Below are 12,815 nucleotides of genomic sequence, written 5' to 3'. Positions count from 1 at the left end.
ACTGTGAACTCTCCTTCCAGACTCACATTAAGCATCTCCAATCCAAAATTTCATTTAGAATCGGCTTCCTATTTCGCAACAACGCCTTCTTCACTCATGCTGAAAGGCATTCCTTCGTAAAACTGACTATCCTACCGATCCTCGACTTCGGCGGTGTCATTTACAAAATAGCCTCCAACACTCAACAAATTGGATGCAGTCTATCACAGTGCCATCCGTTTTATCACCAAAGCCCCATATACTACCCACTGCGACCTGTACGCTCTCGTTGGCTGGCTCTCGCTTCATACTCGTCGCCAAACCCACTGGCTCCAAGTCATCTACAAGTCTTTGCTAGGTAAAGCCCCGCCTTATCTCAGCTCACTGGTCACCATAGCAACACCCACCCGTAGCACGCGCTCCAGCAGGTATATTTCACTTGTCACCCCCAAAGCCATTTCTTCCTTTGGATGCCTCTCCTTCCAGTTCTCTGCTGCCAATGACTGGAACGAACTGCAAAAATCTCTGAAGCTGGAGACTCTTACCTCCCTCACTAGCTTTAAGCACCAGCTGACAGAGCAGCTCACAGAGCAGCTCACAGATCACTGCACCTGTACATAGCCCATCTGTAAATAGCCCATCCAACTACCTCATCCCCATACTGTTATTATTTATTTATTTATCTTGCTCCTTTGCACCCCAGTATCTCTACTTGCACATTCATCTTCTGCACATATATCACTCCAGTGTTTAATTGCTATATTTATTGTAATTACTTCGCCACCATGGCCTATTTATTCCCTTACCTCCCTTATCTTACCTCATTTGCACATGCTGTATATAGACTTTGTTTACTGTAATATTGACTATGTTTGTTTATTCCATGTGTAACTCTGTTGTATCTTGGCCAGGTCGCAGTTCTAATTGAGAACTTGTTCTCAACTAGCCTACCTGGTTAAATAAAGGTGGAATAAAATGTAAAAAAATAGACAGGATTTATATATAGTAATTATATAATTTTGGCAAATTTATTTCAATTTACTTCCCTATAGGACCCACCACTATGCAATTTCTCTTCTGTTCTATTGGTTTTCATATCAACATTCACAATCCTAGTCATATTAGCAACCCATCCTAGTTGTTGCAGCTTAAGATCCCCACCTCTTTCTAAGTTTCAAATGGACATTTTCATCTCTGTCACATATGGAACCGTTCTAATCAGGTGTGCTGTTTTGATTGGTGTTTTCCCGCTAATTGCATTTTGGCAAATGTTTGAAAATTACTTTTTTATTGGCTGCATCATTATGAGTTGCTTGTTCTGTTACCATAATCTAAATGTGATTTATGCCATTCTGAGCACCATGGGTGGACACCGTAATACATATTGGTCCAGTAAATGTTTCTAATGGCCGTTACATTAAAATCTTCCTGGTCACATTGTCCGGTGCCACGTTTTCTGAATCCGGAATCCCTGGATGGTGCGGAATCCCTGGATGGTGCGGAATCCCTGGATGGTGTGTATTTTAGACACTCTGAGGAAGTTGTTGACTGACATTAGGCTATTAGCTAGCAAGGCACATTTTAGGTTAGTTGGAATGTGCCAGAGAATATGAAGCTCAGCCCTGATTCACCCCTGGGCTGATGGACTGTCTACTGCTCTACCCCATAAAATACCCAATATGGACTGCTGTGGCCCTTCTCTTGCTCAGAGTGGTTGTTACTATTAGTAATTCCTGTGCTCTTGGCCAGTTGAAGAGGCCAGAGTTAGGCAACCCAGCCAAAACCACAGGGGTAGAATGGCTTGAAGTCACACTGGTGGAAACATCAACAATGACCAGAGCAACCTGATGAATCTTTGTAAATATGAAGCTATCTCACATGATACTAGATACATTGATCTTAATGATCTACCGATGTCATGATTCATTGAGGAAGGTTGTTTGTTGCTATGGAACCATGACGTGCGTAGTACGTCGATTGGAGGGCCAAATTTCCCGAAATATGTATTTTTTTTGCATCTGACACATGATATAAGCAAAATAATTACAAAAAGGTTGAAAATAAGAGCTTTTGTGTGACTCGCATAAAGCCGAGGCAACTTTCAGGGAAGTGTTAAGGGAAGATTTCACTCAAGATGTTTAATGCGAGTGGGCAGTGGCTTCTTAGAACTGAACTATTTTAGCCCATGATGAGACGGACTGAGAAGGAGATGCTCAGAGGTCTAGGCTCTACACAGCATTCCTCTGATATGCCCATATTTGGTGAAGTGCAGCGGGCTCCCAGTAACTAACAGGCTAGAGAAACAGAGAGAGCAGTAGACCCCAAAACCACATGAAAATGCCAGATATGCCCCAGACTCAAACATTCCACATACACACAGCCTGCCACTACAAGCACCCATATCTAATGTAGCATAATGTAATTTTACTACATTAGACAGGATTGGACGTGTTGTACATTTGATCATCTGAGAAGGAGAGTAGGAGAGAGAGAAGGTGAGAGACTGAGAAGGAGGCAAGAGAGACGGAACCTGAGAAAGACAGAAACGTGAAGGTTTGAGTGTTTCTCAAACACTGAGTCGTGGACCGACACCGGTCCCTGAGATGTTGCCGCTGACCAGTCCCTTGGGTAGTTGACTGACACCAGTTGGGCAGTTCTCAAATGCTAGTTTTAATCTAAGCGGACCTCCCAAGAAGGACTACAGCTCTTCAGTCTCTGAGAACCTGGGCCGGAGGGTCAATGACTGGGAGGATAGGGACAGGAAACAGGGGGTCATTCAGTTTTCTCCACAGTCCACACTATGACTGATATAATGCTACAACTAAGAACAGATTAGATACTAACTATCCTGAAGCTTCCCTATGGCCTGGGACCAGGGTCTATGCCAGGTGTTGAATTCACAATGTTGTTTTATTGCCCTGACTGAGGTATTTAACCATAGTATTCATCCCATGGGAGTCGAAGCTATAGTGACAGTGTCTGTCTGCCTGTGGAAAGAGGGGTAGGAGTAGTGTGTGTTCTGTTTTGATGCAGCACGGAGGGAAGCGGCATGTCGAGGCACATATGCCGTATAAAACAGCAGCTTGCTGCTTCCCTTTCACCCCTGAGCAGAGCAGGTGCTGGTTTCTTACGCTACTTGCCGCCGGTCCGGGCAATAAAACTCCCTAGAAAAATGTATCAATTATGTAGCGGGTGTACTCTACCTAATTCTAAAGCTGGCTTGGCGAGTCTCACTCTGACACCATTTTGGAATGATATGATGAAGCCCATTCATCAAATATTTTTGGCTGGCACTGGCAGATAAATAAGTTGTACTTCATCAGCATTGAACTAGTGGGAATGCCCAATTTTCCCCTAAAATCTCAATACTTTACTTGACAATTTGTTCATTGTGAAGATAAAGACCTGCTCGATTTAAAAACGTTTTCTAGCTTTATTAGTAGTGTTTTATTGCCTCTTTGTGTGTCCTGTTCGTAGAAACTGTGAACTGAGTCAGAGAGACAGTCTGTGAGAAAGTTGTCAGGGATAATACCCCCCTGTGCAGCTAAATATAGCCGGCCCCATAGGAGGACAATAGGAGGATATGGGATTGGATCTGGAGCGGAGAAATCAAACCCACTACAACACATGAACTATATATCAAATGCCACCCTATTCCCTATATAGTGCACTACTTTTTATCCATAGTGTTCTGGTCAAAAGTAATGCACTATATAGGGAATAGGGTGACATTTGAGACTCAGCCAGAGAGGATGAATGGCAGTGTTGGCAGATGGAGGAGTCTTTGTGTTGATGCCAGTATCAGATCAGACGACGTATACATACTCAAAGAACACACTGGCCCTCTCTCGATGTGGGTTGGACTTGCCCTGGCCTTAACCTGATCCTAGATCTAGCTATCTTCCCCCAGTCCTAACCACAACCATTTGAGGGGAACAAGGGAAAAGTGTGTAATACCTTCATGCTTTCTCCTTCAGAAAGAAAGAAAGGTGCATCTTTTATGAGACAGATTCCCCTCCTACCCCTCTTTCTCTCTCTCACCCCCTCCCTCCCTCCCAGCGCAAAATCCCCCCTCACCGTACAGTAAAGAGACTAGCTTGCTGCAGTCGGTACTCTAAGTTTCTCTGAGTGTGACCCAGTGTAATTGCCATATTTGGAAGCCCTCATGGTTTACTGGCAGCTTGCAAAAAGCAGGATCCATGTGAATGGCCTTACATGGAGCTAAGGAGAGAAACAGCACCTGTTTTACATCTGCAGCCAGGCAGGCAGAGTACAGTTCAGTCTGGGCCTGATAACAACAGTACAGGAATCTCACTGAACTAGAGAGACCATGCTGGGGTTCAGGGGGAATTCTAGGCGGTAGAGGGGCAATATGGAGTGTGGGAGAAACCGTGATAAATTGTGCCTCTCCAAAGGCAAACATGCGCTTATATGCAGAACCATGTGCGTTAGCAGTAGCACACGCGCACACACAAACTTATTTAGTCCAGCCTCCCAGGGCTGTCACCTCCTCCATTCACTCCACTGGAACTGAATGGATTTCCCCCGTTGTCCCGGCAACCCATCGATAACGGATACGTGACCTTATAGTAGGGGCTGTATACGTCCTCTGCCTGTGGGAAAGAGTGAAGGAAGGAAGGAGGGAGGGATGGAGGAGGAAAACCAGACGATGTGATATCTATCCACCTGTTATATAGCAGCTCCGGGTAGAAGTTTCCCTTAGGCTCAGACTGAGATCTAGGACCCCATGCCCCTTCAGCACCTATTAAAAGCTGTAGTTTCAACTGTGGCTGTTGAAAGAGACTAATCAGACGTACATTATACTTCCCAGTTTGCTACAAGGCAATCACTTCATCATTCTACTGATTGTTGTCCTGTTCCACTGGTATTTACCCTGGTATACGATCTGTGTCGTGTCAGGTTTGGCCATTACTTGTGACTGAATGTTGTTTCTCTGTTATTCCCCCTCTAGCCGAGCACGCTGCCCCAGGGCACGGTAAATATGAACCTGTGTGCTGACGTCATTGACGCAGAGCCCAAGACGGGCCAGAAGAACGCTCTCTGCATCATCACTCCTGAACAGGAGTACTTTATACGAGGGGAGAACAAAGAGATCATCAATGGGTAAATGCGTGTGTGTAGTGTATGTATGTGTGCTTACGTGTGTGTGTTCTCTATGCCTCCACTATCATTCTGTTCTTCTCTCTCTTTCCCAGGTGGACTGAACAGCTGGTGGTGTATCCCAGGACCAACAAGCAGAACCAGAAGAAGAAACGCAAGGTGGAGCCCACCACTTCTCAGGAGCCAGGACCAGCAAAGGTGGCGGTGACGGGCTCAGGTATCCCCGAGGCGGGCTCAGAGAAGGTTCAAGACTCCAGCTCCATCATCTGGCAGGAGGAGCTGAGCCAGAGAGAGGCTGAGGGGGCGGCCGTATGGCCTTCTGCTGACCTGCCCTTGCTGGGCTCACCACCACCCTCTACAGGTATGGAGGAACCACAGCACATCTAGCCACATAGTCCTCATCTTTACTGTGGTATATGGGTCTTTCTATAAACTAGGGTACCGGTGAGAATGGCCTATTCTGGACAACTTGTTAGAACTGTTGATAAGTTATTGATAATAATCTGCTACATTTTTTCATGTCATTACATTAAGATATAAGGGGGGACATAGCTACAGTGCCCTCTGTAATTATTGGGACAGTGAAGCATTTTTCTTCTTTTGTTTGTATTTGAAATGAAACAATGACTATGATGTTAAAGTGCAGAAGGTCAGCTTTAATTTGAGGGTATTTTCATCCATATCGGGTGAACTGTTTAGAAATTACAGCATTTTCTGTATATAGTCCCCCTACTTTTAGGGGACCAAAAGTATTGGGATAAATTCACTTAAATGCATATTCAACTAGTAACCTTTTATATGATATAACAACAACTTACACTGCCATAAATGCAAGGACAGAAAAGTAATGTTTTAGGTCACCCGATTTTGGACATCTGTCACGACACCAACCATGATAATGGGTTAAGCATAGGTTTTAAATCAACTAGTGAATTTTATTGCGTGCCCTCTGAAATTATTGGGGAAAATTTGTTGGATGCATTTGCTGTTTGTTTTGGTTGGTTTGAATGCTTTTGAATGCATTTTGTTGAATGCTTTTTAGTGGGTGGGTTCCATATTAAGCCCTATATGTCCAATTATATAAATTATACAGTTTAACATTGAGGTCCTTAAATGTTAATTGAGCACTTTAAAATGTAAGCTTTCTGCCCATATCGTCTATGTCCTGGGAAATGTTTTTGTTACTTACAACCTCATGGTAATCACATTAGCCTACGTTAGCTCAACCGTCGGGGGACACCGATCCCGTAGAGGTGAAAAAGTACCTGAGAGACCTTGAATTTGACTTGCCAACGTCTGTATGAACCCTGCTTAAAGGATGTATATGTGGGTTTAGGGGCCTATTTGCATATATTCCTCTAAGTACACATGTGGAACTGCATAATTTTTTTTATTTTTTATTTTTATTTCAAACCATTTTGAAGTTGTCCCAATGTCACACATTGGCCCCATTATTTATATTAAGACCCATATATGGCAATCTGACAGAATTGTAATGGTGTTAGCAAGCTACACAGCTGTAAAATATTATAACATTAGAATTTAGAGATGGTAAGAGAGTCTTTCTTTTTCTACTGTTGTTCTCATCTATCCTTCACCATCTTTGACCCTCCACCCCCTCCCTCTTCCAGGTGATTGTGGTTCCGTGGGTCAGGGCTCAGACGCCGGCTCAGTCAACGGTGACGAGGTGGACCGTAGCGGCCTCCCTCTCCACGGCTCAGTCCCGCTCCCCCACCACAACCTCCTGTCTCCCACAGGCTCCTGCTCCAGCCTGGGCGGGGTGCCCCGCTGCCTCTCCCCGGTCCCCAGCGACCCTTTTCCCTCCGGCAGCTCCCTGCTGTCCAACGGCTCCCACATCAGTGGCTCTGTTAGCTCGCTGGACTCTGACGCCAGCGGCAGCACGGTAACCAGCACAGAGAGCCACCCGGCGGGGCGGTTAGGGCTAGGCCACAGCGGGCACAATGATACGCCACGGTCCAGGAGGCTGGAGGCCGAGGCCAGGAAGGCAGAGAAGAGGAGTCGAGTGAGGAGTCCTGGTGAGGAGAAAGAGGCCATGTTCAGTCCCGAAAGGAGGCAAGTCTGTCTTTGTCTGTCCATCTGTTTACATGTCTGTTCTGTCTTAGTTCAGAGAGACAAAAAAGAAAGGCCCATGTTCAGACCTAAGAGATCAGTCTAATGAGAATAAAAGAAGGTTCCAGACTTCAGTCACTTTCTTACCTGGGATATATTTATCAAGGTAAAGCCGTAGCTGTTAATCAGGTACTTGTATAGGCTGGTAAACCAGGTTAGTGAACTCTGCTGTCTGACTGCCAGGTTACAGACCAGCAGGCACTGTGGCCTGGAAGGACATCAGTAGAGATTCCAATGATGCAGCAACACACACGGTCACTGCTTCTAAACACACCTGCACAGATACACACACACAGCCTTGTGATGCACACACACCCCCAACGAAGCTGCGTCAAAACACTCAGACCAAGAGGAAAAGGCTGTGTTTGGTGAAATCCAGACAGTGTGAAATTGCTGAATCTCTGCGTTCAACAGTTCCGTATACTTCTCATAGGAGTCATGTATGTAAAGTTGATGTAAAAAATGTACATACACCTTAGCCAAATACATTTAAACTCAGTTTTTCACAATTCCTGACATTTAATCTAAGTAAAAATTCCCTGTCTTAGGTCAGTAAGGATCACCACTTTATTTTAAGAATGTGAAATGTCAGAATAATAGTAGAGAATATGATTTATTTCCGCTTTTATTTCTTTCATCACATTCCTAGTGTGTCAGACATTTACCTACACTCAATTCGTATTTGGTAGCATTGCCTTTAAATTGTTTAATTTGGGTCAAACGTTTTGGGTAGCCTTCCACATGCTTCCCACATGAAGTTGGGTGCATTTTGGCCCATTACTCCTGACAGAGCTGGTATAATGAAGTCAGGTTGGTAGGCCTCCTTGCTTTTTCAGTTCTGCCCACAAATGTTCTATAGGATTGAGGTCAGGGCTTTGTGATGACCACTCCAATACCAATACTTTATTCTCCTTAAGCCATTTTGCCACAACTTTGGAAGCATGCTTGGGGTCATTGTCCATTTGTAAGACCCATTTGCGACCAAGCTTCAGCTTCCTGACTGAGGTCTTGAGATGTTGCTTCAATATATCCACATAAATTCCCTTCCTCATGATGCCATCTATTTTGTGAAGTGCACCAGTCCCTCCTGCAGCAAAGCACCCCCACAACATGATGCTGCCACCACCGTGCTTCATGTTTGGGATGGTGTTCTTCGGCTTGCAAGCCTCCCCCTTTTTCCTCCAAACATAACGATGGTCATTATGGCCAAGCAGTTCTATTTTTTTTATTTATTTATAATTTTTATCCCATTTTTATCCCCAATTTTTGTCGTATCCAATCGCTAGTAATTACTATCTTGTCTCATCGCTACAACTCCCGTACGGGCTCGGGAGAGACGAAGGTCGAAAGCCATGCGTCCTCCGAAGCACAACCCAACCAAGCCGCACTGCTTCTTAACACAGCGCGCCTCCAACACGGAAGCCAGCCGCACCAATGTGTCGGAGGAAACACTGTGTACCTGGCCCCCTCGGTTAGCGCGCACTGCGCCCGGCCCGCCACAGGAGTCGCTGGAGCGCGATGAGACAAGGATATCCCTACCGGCCAAACCCTCCCTAACCCGGACGACGCTATGCCAATTGTGCGTCGCCCCACGGACCTCCCGGTCGCGGCCGGCTGCGACAGAGCCTGGGCGCGAACCCAGAGACTCTGGTGGCGCAGCTAGCACTGCGATGCAGTGCCCTAGACCACTGCGCCACCCGGGAGGCCCTAAGCAGTTCTATTTTTGTTTAATCAGACCAGAGGACATTTCTCCAAAAGTATGATCTTTGTCCCCATGTGCAGTTGCAAACCGTAGTCTGGCTTTTTTTTATGGTGGTTTTGGAGCAATGGGTTCTTCCTTGCTGAGCAGCCTTTTAGGTTATGTCGATATAGGACTTGTTTTACTGTGGACATAGATCATTTTGTACCTGTTTCCTCCAGCATCTCCACAAGGTCCTTTGCTGTTGTTCTGTGATTGATTTGCACTTTTCGCACCAAAGTACGCTCATCTCTAGGAGACAGATCGCGTCTCCTTTCTGAGCGGTATGACGGCTGTGTGGTCCCATGGTGTTTATACTTACTATTGTTTGTACAGATGAACGTGGTACCTTCAGACGTTTGAGAAATTGCTGCCAAGGATGAACCAGACTTGTGGTCGTCTACAAATGTTTTTCTGAAGTCTGGCTGATTTCTTTTGATTTTCCCATGATGTCAAGCAAAGAGGCACTGAGTTTGAAGGAAGCCTTGAAATGCGTCCACAGGTACACCTCCAATTGACTCAAATGATGTCGATTAGCCTATCAGAAGCTTCTAAAGCCGTGACATCATTTTCTGGAATTTTCGAAGCTGTTTAAAGGCACAGTGAACTTAGTGTATGTAAACTTTTGACCCACTGGAATTGTGATACAGTGAATTATATGTGAAATAATCTGTCTGTAAACAATTGTTGGAAAAATTACTTGTGTCATGCACAAAGTAGATGTCCTAACCGACTTGCCAAAACTATAGTTTGTTAACAAGAAATCTGTGGAGTGGTTGAAAAACGAGTTTTAATGACTCCAACCTTAGTGTATATAAACTTCTGACTTCAACTGTAATAATTACCTTTCCCTGTGGTTTTATCAGGGCTGAGGTTCAGCATAAACGCACTGAATAAACAGGCTTTGTACTTTCCATTCGCCCATCATCCGCTCCTGACTCTGTTCTAGGAAAGGGTCAAGAGGTTAAGCGGACACACCCACCCACCTCATCCCCTCATCCAAAACCAGGCCTGAGAGGAAGAGCTTAACGAGAGAGCAAGGAAGAGATCAGGAATATCCAGTAGACTGATAACAATTGGTCCATTTGGTTTCATTTCGGAACACTGCCATTCTGGACCCCAGCCGCCAACTAGCACTCTATCCCAGAATTATTGCACACACACATACACACACACTGCCACTCAGCTCCTTCACTGGCTGGTGGCGTGCAAACAGTCATGTGACTGAAAATACCTCTCGTCCTCTTTCTCTCCATTTCGTCCTTTCTCTCCCTCACTCGTTGCCTTGTAAGGAAGCCAGCTACCACCGAGGATTCCCCTAATAAGGGCACAGTAAAAAAAAAAGTTACATTTTTCCAAGCGACTCTCGCTCCTCATAAACCGAAGGTAGAAAGAAAGACGTAAGGGAGGACTACGTCAAAGCTGCCGGTGTATCTATAGTTTCACTGCATGTCTGTGCTGTGTGTTTACAGAAGTTGAAACAGAAAGGTTGGGGTGACAGTCAAAGTAGTAAGAGCCTAAACTGTCCTTCTCAATGTCATCATGTCTGTTACTCAAGTTTCATGTAGCAGTGTATTGTAATGTTCACTTATAAACGTGAATTATGCAATGTTTATTCGCCACCACACACCCATACATATATATATATACACACACACACACACACACACACACACAGGAAAAACTACAGCATCCAATAAAGTTAATCTATTCTCTCCACCTGAGAAGGAAGTCTATTTTTTGCCATACCCAAAACCATTGTACCATTTTTTTTTTTATCCACAAAAAAAAAGTTAAACTAAAGGCCTCTGACCTCTATCCTTCACCGCTGACCTTTAATCTTGTTCCATATGTGTTCTAGTCGATCTGGGGTGATAGAGAAGCTGGAGGCATTGGAGCTGGAGAATGCAGAGAGGATGGAGGTGGAGGAGGCTGGGAGGACTGGAGCCAGACAGGGCCGCAGCGAACACAGACGCTTCCACAGAGAGGTACAACTACCGCACTGGGTGTATGTGTGGTACGATTGTACCCCCTTTAAACCCATTCAGTTGAACCTGATCTTAGAGAGGTGATAGGGTATGAGTACAGGCTTAGCCTTTTGCATGGGCAGCACCTGATTGTCCTAGCTGACTCAGGCCAGTGCTAACATTGTCTAGTAGTTCAGGGTTTCCCTAACTCGATAAAAGTACAGAATCAGAGCTTCAAAATGGCATATTATACACTGTAGTTGGAGGAAACATGGGGAAGAATCCTGATTTTAAAAAATGTATACATTTATAATCCCATTTAGGAGAAAAAGGCATTCAGACATTTTGCTGTGATTTTTCACGCTTGCTCTACATCAGTGGTTCCCAAACTTTTTCTAGTCCCGTACCCCTTCAAACATTCAACCTCCAGCTGCGAACCCCCTCTAGCACCAGGGTCAGCGCACTCTCAAATGTTGTTTTTTGCCATCATTGTAAGCCTGCCACACACACTATATGTCACATTTATTAAACATAAGAATGAGTGTTTGTCACAATCCGGCCCGTGGGAAGTGACAAAGAGCTTTTATAGGTCCAGGGCACAAATAATAATAATATAATAAAAATCAATAATTTTGTTCTTTATTTAACCATCTTACATATAAAACCTTATTTGTTCATCGAAAATTGTGAATAACTCACCACAGGTTAATGAGAAGGGTGTGATTGAAAGGAGGCACATAACTCTGCAATGTTGGGTTGTATTGGAGAGTCTGTCTTAAATAATTTCCCACACACAGTCTGTGGCTGTATTTAGTTTACATTCTAGTGAGGGCCGAGAATCCACTCATGTAGTTACATCGGTGTCTTAACATCTCGATTTGCCAAGGCAGGATACTCTGAGCACGGCCCAATCCAGAAATCTGGCTGTCACTGGCTTCTGATTAAATTAAATTCTCACAGAACCGCTTGTTGCAATTTCGATGATGCTCTCTTGTTCAGATATCGGTAAGTGGACTGGAGGCAGGGAATGAAAGGTATAACGAATCCAGTTGTTTGTGTCATCCGCTTCGGGAAAGTACCTGCGTAATTGCACACGCAACTCACTCAGGTGCTTCGCTATATCACATTTGACATTGTCCGTAAGCTTGAGTTCATTTGCACAGAAAAATCATACCATGATGGAAAGACCTGTGTGTTGTCCTTGTTAATGCAGACAGAGAAGAACTCCAACTTAATCATAGCCCCTATTTTGCCCCGCACATTGAATATAGTTGCGGAGAGTCCCTGTAATGCTAGATTCAGATCATTCAGGCGAGAAAAAACATCACCCAGATAGGCCAGTCGTGTGAGAAACTCGTCGTCAGACAAGTGCAAATTATGGTCAGTAAAGAAAACTTTAAGCATGTCTCTCAATTTAAAAAAGAACGTGTCGATATTTTGCCCCTTGATAACCAGCGTACTTTTGTATGTTGTAAAAGTCTTACATGGTTGCTGCCCATATCATTGTATAGTGCAGAAAATACACGAGAGTTCAGGGGCCTTGCTTTAACAAAGTTAACCATTTTCACTGTAGTGTCCAAGACGGCTTTTCAAGCTGTCAGGCATTCCCTTGGCAGCAAGAGCCTCTCGGTGGATGCTACAGTGTACCCAAATGGCGTCGGGAGCAACTGCTTGCATGCGCGTTACCACTCCACTATGTCTCCCTGTCATGGCTTTTGCGCCATCAGTACAGATACCAGCACATCTTGACTACCAAAGTCCATTTGATGTCACAAAGCTGTCCAGTACTTAAAAAATATCCTCTCCGGTTGTCCTGGTTTCCAGTGGTTTGCAGAAGAGGATGTCTTCCTTAATTGACCCCCCATAAACATAACGGACAT

The 12,815-nt window shown here is 44.7% G+C and overlaps 1 protein-coding gene across 3 annotated transcripts in view; it reads left to right on the top strand.

Moving 5' to 3' along the window:
* The window catches only part of mprip (myosin phosphatase Rho interacting protein), a 71,449-nt gene that overhangs the window by 19,132 nt on the left and 39,502 nt on the right, over positions 1-12,815 (top strand). For all 3 annotated transcript variants that reach the window (XM_071409773.1, XM_071409774.1, XM_071409775.1), the window contains exons 4-7: positions 4,952-5,103; positions 5,196-5,461; positions 6,732-7,173; positions 10,830-10,956. In XM_071409773.1, the coding sequence (XP_071265874.1) occupies positions 4,952-5,103; positions 5,196-5,461; positions 6,732-7,173; positions 10,830-10,956 (987 nt within the window). The remainder of the gene's footprint in view (positions 1-4,951; positions 5,104-5,195; positions 5,462-6,731; positions 7,174-10,829; positions 10,957-12,815) is intronic.

The sequence above is a fragment of the Salvelinus alpinus genome, chromosome 7 (assembly GCF_045679555.1).
Source record: "Salvelinus alpinus chromosome 7, SLU_Salpinus.1, whole genome shotgun sequence".
NCBI classification, from domain to species: domain Eukaryota; kingdom Metazoa; phylum Chordata; class Actinopteri; order Salmoniformes; family Salmonidae; genus Salvelinus; species Salvelinus alpinus.
The sequence above is the reverse complement of the archived record's forward strand: the minus strand, read 5'-3'. Positions and strand labels throughout refer to the sequence as shown.